The 18,773-nt window shown below is 34.2% G+C and overlaps 1 protein-coding gene across 1 annotated transcript; it reads right to left on the bottom strand.

The window, feature by feature from the left end:
- Positions 1 to 9,560: 9,560 nt before the first annotated feature.
- Positions 9,561 to 18,329, bottom strand: LOC8273428 (ATP-dependent DNA helicase DDM1). Its single transcript, XM_015720734.2, has 16 exons — positions 18,210 to 18,329; positions 17,926 to 18,003; positions 16,790 to 17,056; positions 16,595 to 16,684; positions 15,528 to 15,874; positions 15,249 to 15,438; positions 14,341 to 14,516; positions 13,160 to 13,226; positions 12,891 to 13,074; positions 12,426 to 12,521; positions 12,237 to 12,331; positions 12,033 to 12,152; positions 11,310 to 11,429; positions 11,114 to 11,212; positions 10,929 to 11,039; positions 9,561 to 10,171 (listed from the first exon to the last, which is right to left on the bottom strand). Exons 2-16 carry the CDS (start codon positions 17,992 to 17,994, stop codon positions 9,935 to 9,937), a joined length of 2,268 nt encoding a protein of 755 aa, XP_015576220.1. The 5' UTR covers positions 17,995 to 18,003; positions 18,210 to 18,329; the 3' UTR covers positions 9,561 to 9,934.
- Between the last annotated feature and the right edge of the window lie 444 nt (positions 18,330 to 18,773).

Here is an 18,773-nt window from a genome sequence, read left to right as displayed (position 1 = left end):
CTTGTTTTGGGATCGGATCTGGTGGTCTCTGAGTTGCTCCACGAGTTTAGACCGAGTAATCATCTCCTTTTTTCAAAAAACTAAAAAATAAATTGCACAAGATTTTGGAGTTGGAATTGTAGATTTTCCAGATTGATTGTAACTGTTTGAAATAGAATTATAGAATTGCTGAAATCAACCAACTTCAGAGATTCTCTTTGTTATTTGTACGCTCGCTCGCTACAGCCTACACCGGTGTTTTTCTCTTCGATAAATTCTTTGAAACTTAAAAAGGTTTAATTACGTACTATTTCGTACATGGCTACATCTCCTACTTTTTCAAGATTAACCCGATATTTCTTATGCAATACATACTAGTTTTTGTTTTCTCATGGGCAGCGGGAACAGCCCAAGACTCGTTTTGGTGTCTAGATTTTTTTTAACAATAAGAAAACTTGTGGAGTAATAAGGCACAAAGGCCGGAGAGAAACAAAAGAGACAACAGGAGAGTCCACTCAAAAAAATCCAGGCCTAAGGCTCAAACACAATAAGAATACAGCAGGTTTTGAAATCAGGGCCAATGGCCCACTAAAACTCAACAAATTGGGAATCAAGCCCAGGATTACATTCGGCTCTATGACCTACAAATAAGAAAAGATTACATGTTCGTCCTTGGTCAAGAGAACTATTGGCATCTAATCCTCCATTTTCCCCTTGAGCTCCGTTGACAGAGAAAACTAAGAACCTGCAAACTTAATCTCCTGAAGCACCATATCCCTAAAGCAACTCCTTACCCCAAGCCCCCAAAATAAAAGCATAAGGATTATGACGTCTAAGCACAACCACCAGAAGAAAGTAGGTTCTGAAGAAAGAAACCAATATAATGTCGACAGCTTGCCCAAACTGAATCTTTTGGCAAAAATAGAACTGACCTCCTAGATGAAAAAACAAGCTCAAGAGGACATATGCTCAATCTCCATAAAAAACCTAACAATTTTTCCTTTCTTGTACCTGCATCCATCATAAGATGAACACTTAAAATCTCCGGTGAGTCTGAAGAGCAGACGACGTCGCAGTATAGGGGTAGGAACAATCCAGAAAATGGAAATCCTACAACAAAAATCACAAAAAGACCAACATAAAGCCCAACTAGGGGTACTAAAGTAAGAAAACATACTAAAAGACAAATAAAAGGCAACAACGATAGCAAAAATGAGCTAAAAGAATCACTGGGGTGGTCACTTCCCCCGTTCTCCCGTACCTATGCTAAGAATGCTTGTTGATGTGTCCTGTTGTATTAATTATGATTATTATGAATAATAGAAGTAGCCCGAATTATATTTTATATGCATATCCCTTCAATGTTGCATTATGTTGTTGCTTGAGATATTTACCTGAAGTGGCGATGACTATATAGAAGAAGTTAGGGATAATGCAGATCAAGTAGATGTTTTAAAGGAAGCTGAAGATGGATAACATGAGGTTATGATTGTGGCTTATACAGAAGATCAAAGCTACAAATCGATGTTGATTAGTATAGCTCAATTAGCAGAAAATAATAAGAAGAATGAGGTGGCAAAAGTGCAATAGAATAGGGCAGCTACAACAGATTGGAGAGGAACGAACACAAAGTTTGGAGCAAGGAATTCAGGAATAACCGCTAGAAAGAGAGGATAGCTTCACATTACACTTATCATCTTTGTATTAAACATTTTATATTCTGCAATGCATAAATAGTTGGTTGTATTTTTATTATGATTATGAATGAACAAATATTCTCTCCTCCTTCTTATTCTTCTCATTGCTATTCTTCTTCTTCTTCCTTCCTTTTTTTTTTTTTTTTTTTTTGAAATTCCATGAACCACTATCATAACAATTTGGTATTAGAGCCCAAAGATTTGGACCAAACTTTGGCTTCCATTGCACGAAACTTTAAGAAAAACAAAGCACCCACGCAGGGAAATGCATCCTAAATTCCTGTGAATGAAGGCGAGATACCCACTGAGAGGGAAATCAAGCTAGATCCAGATTCCAATCTAGTTTTTGAACATGTTAGATCGCTTGAGGAAAGATTGAATATTGTCTTTCTAGAAGTGCAATCCAACATGGAAATCACTCAAAAAAAAAAAATGAAAGAGTTAAGGATGGATAACCAACAAGTAATAACTTTTGCATTAGAGAAGCAAACTCTATCAATTGGAAAAATAAACTAGCTAAAATGAAGGAACTTATTCTCTCCATGGGCCGACCCAAAAAATCAGTGTTAAACCTGATTCATAGCTCTACCACTTCTAAATAAGGATGTAACCTTCCATTAGATCCACCAAAAGTAACCACTTCTTCTACTGAAATATCCATTACTATTGGAGGTAAAGGCATCCTACCTTTACCTCCACCCCCTCATACCAATATATCACTCTCCTTTTTAAAAAATATAGAATACACAGACTCCAATAGTCCTGCTTCATCAAACACCAAGCCAACCCTAGTACTAGGGATGAACCTTCGATTAGAATTACCATATTTTGATGGTGGTACTGCAAGGAACTGGTGCATAAAATGTTCTAAGTATTTCCAGATCTATTGTGTAGCTGAAGAGATGAAGATGGAGTTTGCTACTCTATTTTTAGGAGAAAAGGTTGATAACTGGTTCAAAGGGTGGATGTCTAACCATCGTCAGGCCACTTGGAAAGAATTCATGGAAGCTATTTGCGGGCGATTTGGTGAGTTGAACTCCAATGATGTAGTTGAGTAATTTAACAAATTGCGACAGGATCAATCGGTGGCAGAGTATCAAGAAAAATTTGGAGAATCAATCACTCATGTTGAAGATGAACAACGGCCTTACTGAGTCCTATTTTATTTCAAGTTTTACAAATGGCCTTAATGAAGAACTCCAGCCCGTGGTTAAAATGCTAAGACCTTTCACACTCAACCAAGACTTTGATCAAGCTAGGTTGCAAGAGCAATCCATTAAAGCCCTCTTTAAGAAACAAGGAACCAACAATGTTAGGTACTCTTATAGAAATTCTCTAATTTCTTCAAATTATCCAGCAATCTTGCTCCTTTTCCAAGTCAATGAAATTTTATTCCTTCATCGAGCATTTTCACCCACCTGATTCAAACAACAAAAGAGGTAAAATTACCAGAGCAGCGAATGCAGTCTCTAAAGGGCCAAATACATTAGACACTCGAAGGTACAACAATCCCTGTTATCATTATGGAGAACAATTCTTTTTTGGCCATCAATGCAATAACAAACCCTTGTTAATGATGGAAGGTGATGACTTGGAGGAATGTGAAGAGTATTCAGGCATTGATGAAGTAAAGGAAACCATGAATGTGGAGATTTCTATGTATGCAATTGATAGAAGTGCATCATTGGCACAAAACAATTGGTGATTCTTATTGATAGCGGCAACACACATAGTTTCATTGATGATAGTATGGCTAAGGATGTAAAAGGCTAGAATTATGAAGGCCTCACCCTTGACCGTAACAATTGCCAATGGACCACGTATATGGAGTCATGGAAAATGCCTTCAATTGATGTGGGAGATGCAAGAAAACAAGTTTTGTACAGACATGAGGGTTCTCAAGCTAGGTGGTCATGATATGGTTTTGAGGGTTGACTAGATGCAACAGTATAACCCAATACTCTTGGATTTTCAACATCCTAAGTTATCCTTTCAAAAAGAAGGGAAACAAGTGGAATTGACATGAGTGACCGAAGAAGCTTCACTCAAGTTGATGAGCTATAAGAAATTTACTAAATTCTTTAAGCATTTCAATGCACTAAAGGTCCATTTGTTCTCTGTTGTTATTGAAAGTGGTGATTTATAGTGCTCGCAATCTCATGGAATGCTAGAGTTTAAAATTCAATTGCACAACCTTCTGAACCAATATACTGATATATTCTAAACACCCTCCCAACTACCATCCGCAAGACCACAAGACCATACTATTCCCCTCAAGCCAAACGCAAAACTAATAAACCTCAAACCCTATCGATACCCACATTTCCAGAAAAATGAAATTGAAAGAAAAGTTAGTGAAATGCTTGAAACAAAAATTATTAACCACAACAACAACCCATTTTCTTCTCCTATCCTTTTAGTAAAAAAGAAAGATGGGTCATGGCATTTTTGCGTTGATTCCATAACCATCAAGGATAAGTTCCCAATTCCTATTATAAAATATTTACTTGATGAACTTCATGGAGCTTATTATTTAAAAAAAAGATTGATTTGCGAGTAGGCTATCATTAAATTCGAATGCAGAAGGATGATGCTTTTAAATAGCTTTTAGGACACATCATATGGGCATATTACGAATTCAAAAAAGTGATGTCATTTGATCTTAAAAATGCTCCTTCTACCTTTTAAGCTCTCATGAATCGAATCTTTGCTCCTTGTGAGATTTTATCTTGGTGTTTTTCAATGATATATTGATTTATAGTAAAACAACTTTGGATCACCTGCATCATTTGTTTGTTGTATTTCAGGTACTAAGAGAGCAACAACTCTATTCAAAGATGTCGAAGTATGTTTCTGGGCAGGCTCAAATAGAGTATTTGGACCATATTATTTCGGGAGAAGGGGTACAAACTGACCCAGCCAAAATAGAAGCTATGCTCTATTGTCCAACTCTAATTACTTTGAAGGCCTTGAGAGATTTCTTGGGCCTTGCAGGCTACTACAGAAAATTTATTCGAAACTACGGTCTCATGAGCAAGCCGTTAATAGAGTTATTACGTAATGGCTGTTTCATTTGGTTCGAAAAATCCCAACAAGCTTTTCAAGCCCTTAAGCAAGCCATGACCACAAGTTTGGTGTTGGCTTGTCTAAATTTTCATTGCCATTTGAAGTGGAGACAATTTCAAGTAATAAGGGTATTGGGGTAGTCCTCATGCAGCAACGACGACCGATTGCCTACATAAGCAAATCTCTCATCTAAAGGAACCAAGCCTAATCTATATAAGAGAAGGAGCTAACGACCATTGTTTTTACTATAATTAAATGACGCCATTACTTTGAACATGCTCAATTTATCATTAAGACTAATCGTGAAAGCATAAACACCTTCTCCAGTAGAAACTCCACACCTATATGCAACACAAATGCATAGTTAAATTGACTTGGCCTAGAAAAAATTATGAATACATTATTAATTAAGTTATTTTCATGAATAGATAATCCATCATTTCAGTCAGCTCCACCCGAAGCATAGGAACAGAATGCGGAGTGCCACAAAACTATGAATTAAAATGATATATCTTCTATAAATTGTGATATACTAAATTTTTATATAGCTATTTTGATTAATAATTATTACATATATTCTTGTTATGGTGGATATTGCTAGAGATTTTTATTAATTCTTATTCTAGATTTAATTAATTGATTTACAAATTTAAATTATTTATTTATTAATTATCAAATTGATCGATTTGTAAATTTTAGGTTAGTTATTTGTTATTCATTTAAATAATTATTTTATGGAATTAATTATCTATTTACTAATTATTTAATTAATTAAATTTATGACTCTAAGTTATATGTTGTTCAATATTATTTAATAAATTTATGGAAGATCTTCAATAAATTAGGTTAAGGGTGTCATTATAGCAACTTCTTGAAAGGGGGACTCAATTATATTTCTCCATCTTTTATTATTAAATTAAATAAAAACATAACAAAATATTTTACCTTCCCTTTCTTCTTCTTTCTCCCCGTCACCCTCTCCTTCCTTCTCCCCCACTCTTCTATTTCCGACCACCCCACTGCTGCTGCCACCTTCTCCAGCCGTCGCAGCGTCCTTCCCACTCTCATTTCTTGCCGGTGCCGTCTCTCTCTCCTTCCCCCTCGTCGTTCCTCGGCGCAACAAGGAGGAGAATCGAATCACCTTGCTACCACCGCCGAATAGCCTCCTGCCAGCGCCTTTTTGCCGATCTGACGCCGGAAACGGACTCATGAACCCCAAAAACATCAAGTCAGCTCCTCCCTGCTATTTTTCCTCCGCCGGCAGCCTCTGTATAGCCTCACCGGAGCAGAATCTCCTCCTCCATGATCTAGCATTTTACGGCAGCAGTTAGGCTGTAATTTTGGCGTTTTTGAATTTTTCACAAGTCAACCTTCGCGTAGGTATCTCCAGATTCAAAATCCGACGCTTTCGGCGGTACCGGCTTTCAGACCCTGGGAATTACCGGAAGTGCATAAGTTCAGATTTCGGCTCAATATGATTTTATTTAAATTTTGAAAATTATTTTAAAATTATTAGAAAATACTTGGGGCATTACTTGTTAGTTAGAATTAATTAATCAAATTATTTAATTAATTAGTAACCTGATTTTAGAATTGCTCCAGATTAATTTCAGGAGTTAATATTTTTTTATTTAAATTGAGGCCGTGATTAATTGAATTAAATGCGAGAAAAAATATTTGTGTGATGTATCATGAAATAACATTATTTTACCGGACTGTTATTTTTTATATTGTGATTTGGGTTGTGTTGCAGAGTCTGGAAAATAATTCAGTTTTGGTGGCCTCCGACTCTCATTATATAAATGCGGGATATTTGAAGTATTTCTAGCATTTTCTGTACTCGTTAATACGGGGGTAGATGTCCATCCTTTAGAAAAGATTCTATCGAATTTTCGAGTCGGAATTTCTTAAGAAGTCTAATCTCTAGGCGTCTAGACCTAGAAAAAAATTATAAATATCTTATTAATTTAGTTATTTTCGTAAATAAATAATTTGTCCGTCCAGCCAGCTCCATCCGAGGCGTAGGAGTAGACTGCGTAGCACCGCAGAACTGTGAGTTAAAGATGATATATGTGTCATACTAAATTTCTATATAGCTATTTCGATTAACAATTATTACATATATTATTATTATTATTATTATTATTATTATTATTATTATGTACTTGTTATGGTGTATATTGCTGGAAATTTTTATTAATTTTTATTTTAGATTTAATTAATTGATTTATAGTTTTAACTTATTTATTTATTAATTATCCAATTAATTGATTTATCAATTTTAGGTTAGTTATTTATTATTTATCTAAATAATTATTTTATGAAATTAATTATCTATTTACTATTTATTTAATTAATTAAATTTACTATATATATATATATATATATATATATATATATATATATATATATAATGGTGTATATTGTTGGAGATTTTTATTAATTTTTATTTTAGATTTAATTAATTGATTTATAGATTTAACTTATTTATTTATTAATTATCTAATTAATTGATTTATAAATTTTAGGTTAGTTATTTATTGTTTATCTAAATAATTATTCTATGAAACTAATTATCTATTTACTATTTATTTAATTAATTAAATTTACGATTGCAAATTATTTGTTGTTCAATATTATTTAATAAGTTATTGAATAATAGTTAAGTTGCTTGTTATTTATATATCTTTTTTCGCAATGTCGAAATTATGATTGCATATTGACTTGGAATGGGCCGATAGTAGAACGTGTCACCTAATAGGTTGCATCAGGACCATGTGCGCACCGTTATTAAGGACCGTGTGCGCACCGTTATTAATCAGAGACATGTATTAAAAGACTATATTTGGGATTTGTCCTAGTCAAATACAATTCTCTAGGCTGTGAAAATTTGATTTTCAAAGAAAAGGTCCATGGTTGAGCTTCGCTCTTTCGGCGTTAATCCTATTAGAATAAGAGAGCCAAAAGACTACTAGTATTGGGATTAGGGTTCTGCTGAAGTGCTTATCATTTATGAGTTAAAATTTATTATTTTAAATTATGCTATGATACTTATTAGTTTGTGATATACCAAATTACTTTAACAACCATTGCACATGGATATTTATGGCTGTTTTACTTCAGATATATTATTTTAACTCACCCCGAGACTAACAGTCTAAATTTTAAATTCTTCAGATGACAGCTAGGTTCTCTGTCGATTTTCTTTTGCAGCCTAGCTTTCCTTTCCCTTTCGGGCTTATTGTAATTAAATGTTAATTTTGTATTTTAAATTATTTGGAATTCTGGACTCTCTGTAGTAGTGTACTTGGTACCTTATATTTTAATTTGGTCTATTAAAAAGTTATAGAATATTTGCTAGTAATCCAGCTAAAGGATTAATTTAATTATGTGCAGATTTATGAGTGAAATGTTAGGTTGTTTTAATAGTATATAATTATATATGTATTTATTTGGATGTTTGGCTAATTAGGCTTGCTATGTGTTTCGGTGGCCTTAAGTCTACCCATTCCCTAGTACCGGTCATGGGACTACAAATTGGGTCATAATGATAAATTTTCACCGAGTGATTTAGTTTAACTCAAGCTATAACCATACAGGTAGTCATCAATTGCTATTCATAAATCACTAAAGTTAACTATCAAGTATTATGGTCCATATATAATCTTGGAGAAGGTGGCTACGGTAGCTTATAAATTGGATCTTTCTAATGACTCACATATTCACTCCGTCTTCCATATTTCACTGCTCAAGTTAGCTGTCAAAACCAATGTATCAGTATCTCCACACCTTCCTTTATGTGCCCAGCAAGGCCAAGTGAAGGTTTTTCCTTTAGCTATATTACAGCACGGACCATTTAATGCAAAGGACAATCAGTTCGTCAAGTTTTGGTACAATGGACCAGCCTAGATCCATCAAACACTACATGGAAAGACTTGTCATTCATTTCCAATCAATTTCCAAAATTCTTTCTTAAGGATAAGGAAGATCTTCAATAAGGGGTTAATGTTATGATTGTAGCTCGTACAGAAAATCAAAACACAACTCAATATTGATTAATATAGTTCAATTAGTAGAATATGATAAGAACGATGAGGTGGCAAAAGTGGAACAGAATGGGACTGCTATGCAACAGAATGGAGAAGAATCAATATATAGTTTAGAGCAAGGAATTCAGGAATAACGGCTAGAAAGAAAGAACAGTTGCACATTACACTTGTCATTTTTTTATTAAAAATTTTACATTTTGTAATGTATAAATAATTGGTTGTATTTCTTTTATGATTATGAATGAACAAATATTCTCTCCTTATTTTTCTTATTATTATTCTTCTTTTTCTATATTTTTCTTCCTTCTTCCTTCTTTCTTTCTTTTTTCTGAAATTCCATGAACCACGGTCATAACACATGATCTCAAGGAAGATAAACATAAATATAGCCTTTAATTTAGTGGTGATGTGAAGGAGAGCTTCTTGGTAATACATTATTTAGCAATGGAATTGTGGGGTGAGTGCATGTAGCAAAAGGAGAAAGGGTGAAAGGAAAGATGGGAAAATAGTAATACTGTTTGCTATTGATAGTCGTAGAGAGAGGGTGGATGGAGAAGGAGAGGTATGGATAAAAGAACAAGGATATTAGACTGTTTAAAGGGAGGACTGTTGTAACAATTAAAGTTGTTGAGAATTCTTTTGATAATGATTAACAATATCCGTTGATTTGTCATGATAGTTGTCTTTCCTCCTATAAAATTTCCCACAGGGTTAGAGTAGTAGATAGAGTACTTTATGTGATTTTGTAAGACAAAAAGAAAGAAAAAGATTACTCCGCTGAAGCCCAACCATTAGAACAAACAATTGGCAGTTCACAAATTTACAGCCACAAGCTGCTGAGAAAGATAATCATTCATAACAATTCCTGACACTACAAGAGTTCATCTTAGATATGCATTCACAACACCTATTTCAAGCTTCTGGGTTTGGTATCTGAGGGTAAGAATACATCAGATATATTACAAAAATTAGTTCCCCTCCCAAAGGCCTAGCCTTCCTGAATATTTGCAAAATGGAAGACTTCCCAGAGCAATATTCTGCTCTCAAAAAATTAGAGGGAAAAGAATTAGCACCTCCGCGGTGAACCCCAAAAATATCAAAACATCCAAAATTGGTGCACAAATCCTAACCCTCCAGGCATCTCTAACTGCTAAGGGTGGACAGCATGCCCCCTGTTGCAGTGGGAATTACCACCTCCCAACCAGGCCCTTTAAGCGGGATTGCATCCATTACAGCATCATTTTCTTTGTCATCTGCCAAGTTTCCAACCAGGTCACTACGATCCAAGATCCTTTCCAAATCTTCATCACTGATATCTGTCTGTATCAATTTGTCTTCAGCAGTTTCTTCATTTCGAAGCAGTGCTAGTATGTCCTCTTCCTGGGAGTTCAGTTAATAGAATAGAATGTAAAATATTACAAGTAAATTAAAATTCAAGCTTCTCAATGTAACTAATAAACTAATAACTTTGTTACGGTTCCCTAAATTTTATTTTAAATCTATTCTTGAAGCCCATTAAATGAGTTTTTTCATGTCAGCATGTGGACGTGCATAAAATTGACATAAATTCCACGTTATCATGGGATATCAATGCATCAGTACCCCCCCAAATCAAGTTTACCATAATAATTAAAAAATTGAAATAACGTGTTTCTCTATATACTTTACCTCTCAACTGCTATCTGTTATATTATTCTTATTTCAGCTATAACCTAACTCTCCTCTTTCCCTCTTACCTCATTTAGTTCCGTACATAACCAGATATTATCATCCAAGAGTTCATTTGAATGAATGGACTTATAGATTTAACAACATAAATTTAGAGGCTTATTAGGCTGCATGAAGGATCCAAAAGATCAATAGATCATTTCCATTGATGTTCAAGGTTTCCATCTGGATTATTACACTGTTAAATCACAGCCAAACATGGTCATCCATGACAAATAAAAATTTAGTTCAAAAATATTATACAGCATTTTGTGGGTGACCAAGGTACCATTACCATATTATTATATTCACCAAGCAATACTCCATGAACGAGGCTACTTCAAAAGGGGAACAATATGACAAGAAAAATTTCGTTCCTTAAAACTTCTATCCAACAAAATTAAAATAATAAGAAAAAGACATGACAAACCTCCATGTCCACGATGCTGTTAGACTTCATTCTTTCTTGATGAAACTGCCCCTTCCCAATGACCACATGCTCAAGCTTCAACTTACTAAATGCTCTTTTCAAAATGCGACCCTGTTAAGATACAACTTGTCAATCTCCCTCTAATGATTAGTATTAAACTAAGATTAAGACCACAACTGGGATACCTCAACAGATTGAGCAGTTGCAAGCCTATATACATGAACAGGCTTAGTCTGACCAATTCTGTGACATCGATCCATGGCCTGCAAATCCATTTGAGGGTTCTGGAGTGCACAACCAAGTGAATTAATTTAAAACATAATGCGTGTGCATTCACTATTCACTGACGAAGAAAAAAGAAAATGAGCTAAAGAATATTACCCAGTCACTGTCATACAGTATACAGGTATCAGCTGCAGTAAGGTTGATACCCAATCCACCAGCTCTAGTGCTGAGAAGAAATATTCTATAATTGCTGTCTACATTATTGAATTCCTCGATCTGATTCAAAGAAGAAAATTATTGATGAACCGTAATTAGTCCTGCTGTGCAGCATGTATTAAAGCAGAACAAAAATGCAACATTATACTTATACATACATATATATATAAAACTTAGCAGTAATTGTGACTGAATTGGCAGAACGCCATTTATAAAATGGAGTTTTACATTATAATTATAAGCTTTGTTTGGATTGAAGATAAAATGGGATTAAAGAAAATGGTTAAACTGTTATCGTATTATGACAATTACAACCCTAATTTGCATTGTTATATATAACTAGAGGGATAAATTTGGAATTAATTTTCCTCCCTCTTTTCTTTCCTCCCATTTTCCTCTCTCCCAAACAAAGTGTTGATATTCCATTCAATGAAGCAACAGGAAATGCTTCATTAGAAGCAAAGATCCCTGGCAGAATTGACAGCTTAATCTGATTGATCCAGCTGTATTAAGACGTTATGGTTGCGATACACATATATACATTGACATAAGCATAACAGCTTCCAGGAATTATTGCTAGGCTGGCAATTGATATGTATATCTACAATGCAGTGCTGCAAAATAACATTCAAATCTATTAGATGTCTAGCAAGACATAACTACCTGTCTTTTCCTTTCATCCAACTTCACACTGCCATCAATTCTGCAAACTTCAAGTCCTTTTTCACTAAAATAATAATCCATAATATCTAGAATCTTAGTCCACTGGCTAAATATCAGAACCTGTGTGCAGAGACAGTAGAACATAAGTAGAGCATAATGACAAACAACAAAAAACATCGGTAAACAATAATTTCTATATCATACTTTGTGCTTTAGTGCAAATAACCTATTCAACAATCTTTCAAGCAACCTGAACTTGCCACACTGCTCAACTATTTGCTCCACAGGTGGGTAGAAATCTGTAAAGAATACAAAAATAAAAGTCTCTAAGTGACTAAAACGCATGATTTAATTATAATTATAACAAAATAGCATTGATCATGAAGCAAGTACTTGAGCCATCAAAAGCAGACTCTAAGAGATCAGGGTGGTTGCAGTTCTTTCGTAGCTGAATCATCAAATTGTTGAGCTTTCCTTTCATACCATGTCCTGTCAATTAGAGAACATAATGCAGGAAGCAGCGGTCAAAGGGAAAAAAACATTTCAAGATTAAAATCAAGTAGAACAATATATGAGGAGCTATAACATTGCAGCACAATATATATATATATATATATATATATATATATCCATTTGGAACAAATCAGACCATAAATTAAACAGTCTTTCACAAATCAGAGGAACAAATAACTAATTCTATATGAATCTAGTCACTTAAAAGAAGCATCAATCCTAAATTGCAGCAAACACAGAAAATATCAGAAAATCCATAAAATTCCAATAAATGGAAGATCTTTTCTTCTTTATAAATAAACACCACCATTGTAGGGCTTCTCACAATTTGAAGTAATCTAATACCTATCTTCTCCCGCAAATGTTTCTCCAAAGTCTTGTTAATCAAATGATCCTGGAAGTTCTTTTGATGCTCAGTCAAGGTAGCATATAAAATAATCTCCTTTTTCCGAGGGAGCATCTGCTCGACATCAGCCTTCAATCTCCTAAGGAGAAATGGGCGTAAAATGCCATGAAGTTTAGCTATGACCTGAACATGATCCAACCGAGGAACTCAGCATACTATGTAGAATGGTTTTATAAAAGCAAAGTGCATTGTTAGCAAGGATACATACCTGAGCTTTTCTCTTCTCTTCCACTTCCTCCATTGATTCGCTACTGGCCTTTCCTGAAAGATCAAACCTGCACAAAGACCCATGTTATGGAATAGTGAGGCCAAAGCAGGAAAGCATCAGCATTATCACATCCCGACTGTATTCTCTTCAATGACATTAATGAGGTTCATGCCGATTTCTATACATTCTTCATCCAGTTCTCCTATTGCCAAGAATTTTCATTCACACCCTCCAGGCTAGGTTGCACTTTCAAATGTACGTGGTAATGTGACAATGCGATCCTCAGATGAAGGAAAATGACTTTCTTGCGTGTTTAGTATTCCCATGCAGACCAAATAAAAGATTGTTATAATGTCAGCTACTTTCTATGATTATTTTGGCAACTAAAGGCACTTCGAATACATGTAACTACAATGTTCATTGCACAAAGAAATGCCAAAGTTGACTGCACTGTCCATTGGTCGTGTTGTAAATCTATGAATGGAAGGAGCCACATCCAGCAAAATAACCACAATTGTACTTGCAATTAGATATTTTCCCATACTAATCATGTTTAACACAGACATTAATCATATGGTTAGCTTATTTGTCACTTCCACATTAAATCTAAAACATTAATTAACACTGAAAATGACGATATCTACCTCAAAAACACAAATGCATAAAAGAGACTATCCAAGTGCTTTTAAATCTTCATGACAATATATTCATATTTCAACATGAGTTTCTCTGAAAGTTTTCACACTTAACCACAGCAGAGAAAGCCAAAAACTCAATTCAAGCCATCCTAAACAGTAAGGGCACTGCCATGGAGTACAGAGAGAGCCAAACCAAGAAAATTTTCATTCTGCTACTTAGAGGAGATGCCAACTTTGCAGAAAAAATTAAGGGACATGTGCTATCATTTATGTTTCTAGTTTCCAGTTTTTGGTTTTTGTTTTCCAAATCCAGAATGTTTATTTATGGAAACAAGCTCAGAGAACCAAAAAACCATGAGTTGTCAGAACCTGTTCTGTTTAAGAAATCAAGTGAAAAAGGCATGTATATTTAAATAGTATAATTTGTTTTGAAGCTAAACAGCAAAAAGAAAAGGCAGAAATCTAATTGATGCCAAACAGGCCTAACTCTAGTTTCCAGGTTGAGTAGGATTGCACAGGGAATAAAGAAAACATAGAACTTACCATGACTCAAATTCCTCATGGGATTGGAAAATATCAGGCAAAATGAAATTAAGCAGTGACCAAAGCTCAGCCAAATTGTTCTGCAGAGGCGTCCCAGTTAACAGAAGCTTATTTTCCATAGGTATGTATTTCAACTCCTTTAGCAGTTTGCATTTTGAGTTTTTCAATCGGTGCCCCTTCAGGAAGAAATTTATAGTCAAGAGTAATCACTAATTATCAGTTAATTTTCGAAAAACAAAAAAAAAACCTTGAAATATAAGGAAGAGGAATCAGTGTCATTAAGGCTAAAGCATCTTCAAGTACTAAGATGTCTAGAGGCCAGATCAGATGCAGAGTGCAAGTCTGAACCTTGACTGGGTAAAACACAGATCCTTAAAATATTATGAAAAACTTTCAGCATTAAATGAAGATAATTTGAGGTCTTTAAGAGCCAGGTAATCAGCATACTATTTCCAAAAAGTTGAGTCTCATAGTTTCAAAGTTTTGGTGCAAAACATGCCAATATCCAGATTTTCATGAAATCCAAATCCAAAATGTGAACTAAAACTGTTAAATAACAAATAGGCAGCATCTAGAATACATCTAAATAGTGGAAGATTTTCAAACACAAACATGCAAGCACTTGGACAAAGGAAAATACACATATACAGTGTGTAAATATGCATGAGTAATCAAAGACTTATCACGTATCAAAATAAATGGGGGTCCAACTTAGTTGACTTATAAATAGTGTTAAAAAGAATGATGAGAAGACCTTTAGCCTTTGCTGTTTTAATCAAAACAAAAACATTTAGGTCAGGAACAGGGACTTCTTCAGGTGCCTGGCACTTTGCAGTTAACCATGTGTAGACACACTTTTAAACCTGCTGTTATATCTAGAAAAGTCCACAAATTCATTCAACACTTACCTCATCCACCACAACATATTTCCAATTGAAATGCCTCAAATACTTTTTTGCATCAGATAATGCAATCTCATAAGAAGTAATGATTATGGGAAACTTGGAGCCAATAGATCTAGGCATGTGTTTTCTCCTTAACTCATCCCTTTGTTTCTTGTCGCCGTGGTAGATAATTGCATTCATTGAGGGTGCAAACCTATTTGAACAAATTCAGAGAAGTTAAATTTCATAAAACAAGTCTTAATTCATATCAGCTCCTAGGATAAAGCAAGCCACAAAACATACCTTGAAATCTCATTTACCCAATTTGAAAGAGTAGAAAGAGGAGCAATTACTAAATAAGGGCCATCTAAGCCATTCCCCTTTAGGTGTGCAAGGAAGCTGATTGTTTGAATAGTTTTTCCAAGCCCCATTTGATCAGCAAGGATTCCATTAAGCCCATTTTGCCACAAGGAAATCAACCACTTCACACCTTTGATTTGATAAGATTTTAACTTTCCTCCAGTCAATAGAGGTACTAGTTCTCTCTGCTCTTTCTCAAGTCTTTCTTCCTCAGTCAGATTTGCATCTTCAGTCTTTTCAACTTCTTCAGATCTTGTCAGCATTGCAGCAACTGCCCTCGTGGCCTTCCTCTGAGCACATGTCAAAGCATTTCTTTTAATGATGTCTTAAGTGTTAATGCAATCTTCAATTGCATCTACCATTTCATAGTAAAAGACTTAAGTAACAAAATCGTGCACCGTTAATCGCAGACATTACAGATTGACTATAATTTAAGTCTAATGCGGTCAGAAAGCATGCCAATCCTGAGCAGTTCTAATTTAACTTGGCGAATCATTGCAAATTGAATTGGTGGTTAAGCTTCATTTAGCATTAATGCTACTTCGATTCCATACGCTTTTATAGTAACATCATTCCTAAGCTTGGAACGGCCTACGAGTTTAGATATTCTTGACATGTATAATTCATTTCATCATATTATTTGTTCTTATATCATAATAGATGAATAGATTAGAGCATCCGTAACTTATAATTATATAATACCCTTCACAATCAGTACATCAACACATATAAACTAGAATATCTATAACATCAACAGCTACCCATATTAGAGCATCCGTATCTTATAATTACAATCAGAAAACTTGTAAACATGGGGAACGTCTGATGCAAAATTGTCAAGCAGTTGCTATCATCCTTATGTTATTCAATAATCTTTAGAATTTAATTTCTAAATCACAGGTAGTCATACATGGAATTCTTAATGAGCATCCACACCTAATAGACATATAAAATATATACATACTTTGAAATAATTCGAGAACAAAGTAAGGAATCGTAGGAAGAATTACAGAATTATATTCCGCAGCAGCTTTTCTTTTGCTACCGCGACCTCTCTTTTTCTGAGCAGTCTCAGTCCCAGTCTCATGCTCCACTCCATTCTAGCAAATAAAATATAAAAATATCTATATTCCAAAGTTACGAAATAAGAAAAAAAATTTCCCAACCAAAAGCAGCATCGTCAGTAAAGGTGTTTGAGAGAATACACGAGTAATTTCATCCATTTTTTCCAGCAAGAACTCTGAATAGAGTTGTGTTTGAGTTAGAAGCTCATCTAACTTGGTAAACTGGGCATCATTTAAGTGTGCCTCTTCTGGTTCCTTCCCTTGCTCAGCTTCTTCTTTTACCCGAGCTTCCAACAGCTTTTCTTCCTCCTCTGCCATGGCTCTTGATAAAAGAGAGATATCCCCATTTTTTGCATCTAAAAGGATATCCTTTTCTAAGTCGATCACAGTTTTTTCCTTGCACTTCTCCTGCAAATTAAAAACCGCAAAGAAATGAAAAAAAAAAAAATGAAATCGTCAAATGTGTCACCAAAGAAAATGGATGTATAACTCTTGATGGTATAAAAACAAATTGTAGGCTGCCAACACAGATTTAACATGGCTTAGCCTCAGATTACACATCAAAGCATATAAAAAGACTTGAATAAACATATGTATTCAGAAATAGGCTCGTACATAAGATACTTTTTTGTATAATTCGTGACACTATCTCAATAAAAGTAGGCACTTTGTCCTTTCTCCATCAAATACTCAAAATAACAAGCATTGCAATTTAGTTTTAAAAAAAAGAAGAAGGAGACAGAGCGTATAAAGAACCACAAATCATAATAAAACTACAACAAATGGGGAAAGGAAAAGGTGCATTAGTATTTATTGTATCTTGACCAAACATTTCGTCTTGCTTTTCTGCTTTTTGCTACCAGAGAACTTCTTTCATATATTAAAAAAGCCCAATGATTGGTAAAGGATTAGAGTCGTTAAATATATATATATATATATATATATATATATATATATATATATAAAGTATGAAGCAAGTCTTTGTTGTAACATTTATTTGCTTTTCTCATTTGAAGTAAAACTTTATTAATTTATGAGCATACCATCGAAAATGGCATTAGCTTCATAACAAAATCTTTTAATAAACAATACTGAAATTACTGTTAAATCTTTATAAAAAAAAAGGCTGAATAGTAAAGTACTAAAATTAAGACATGATTGTTAAGTTTGCAAATAAAGCAAATTGAATATACGCGCATCATATTTCACACACAAAAAAAAAAAAAACCCAACGATAAAACTTTTAAAAAAATGGAGAGAGAGAAAGCAAACGAAACCTCATCTTCGAGAACCGAAGTGGGCGAATCAGCAGAGGCGTCGTTCTTCATTTCACTCTCAGCTGCCATTTCCAACTCCTACAAAAATATAGCCCATCAAAAAGCACATTACACATTTTCATTTTTTAAAAGAAAATACTAACAGAACTAACCCAAATTTAAAAGAAAAAAAAAAGTTTTCTTTTAACAAGCGAAAGCACTAGGGCTACTGCAAGACAATAATAATAAATAGATAAATTAAAAGAGCAAAATTAAAAGGACAGACAGAGAGATAAGAGCGTTACAGAGAGATTTTGCGTCTCAGTTACAGCGAAAAGACAGAAAGAGAAGAAGAAGAAAGAGAGAAGAAGTATTGAGTGTTATTATATAAAAGAAGAGAAAATTAGTATTTCTTTTTTAATTAGTTTTAATTTTTGGGATTGGAATATTCTGGGCAAAATGGGCGGGAAACGAGGGTTTGAATATATGCCCTCGACATGTGTAGTTAATTACCGGGTTTGGGATTCTTTTATTTAAGGGCGATCACTTATTGTAGCAAACCAGGAAAGCAGATCAATTTAGTTTCAACTTATGTGCAAATAGCATTAAATACATATTTTTCAGATGTTTTTCTTTCCCATTTATTTATTATATAATTATTTGAATAAATACTGGTTTTTCTTTAATTACCTTTTGGTGAGTTTGCAACTCATCAAGAGAAATAGGTGTGAGTTGGTATTGCATATTCTGACAATTCTTCACAATGAGTTGGAGACGCATCCTATGCAATTAGGATTCTTTTTTACTCTCATGTTTTCTTTCACGTAATTCGATGTTATTATTATTATCTTTGGTAAGTAATTCTCTGT

This window comes from Ricinus communis, chromosome 5, assembly GCF_019578655.1.
Source record: "Ricinus communis isolate WT05 ecotype wild-type chromosome 5, ASM1957865v1, whole genome shotgun sequence".
Classification (NCBI taxonomy): Eukaryota; Viridiplantae; Streptophyta; class Magnoliopsida; order Malpighiales; family Euphorbiaceae; genus Ricinus; species Ricinus communis.
Note: the sequence above shows the minus strand (reverse complement) of the source record. Positions and strands in the feature narration are given on the sequence as shown.

What these genes read in the sequence shown, in the direction of transcription:
- LOC8273428 (XM_015720734.2), bottom strand. Translation starts at nt 17,994, where the DNA reads ATGGCAGCTGAGAGTGAAATGAAGAACGACGCCTCTGCTGATTCGCCC. An exon ending in CATGAGGAATTTGAGTCATG is followed by an intron (nt 13,227 to 14,340) that starts GTAAGTTCTATG and finishes GTCTTTGTGCAG; the next exon opens with GTTTGATCTTTCAGGAAAGG. An exon ending in TATTTGCACTAAAGCACAAA is followed by an intron (nt 12,153 to 12,236) that starts GTATGATATAGA and finishes CTCTGCACACAG; the next exon opens with GTTCTGATATTTAGCCAGTG.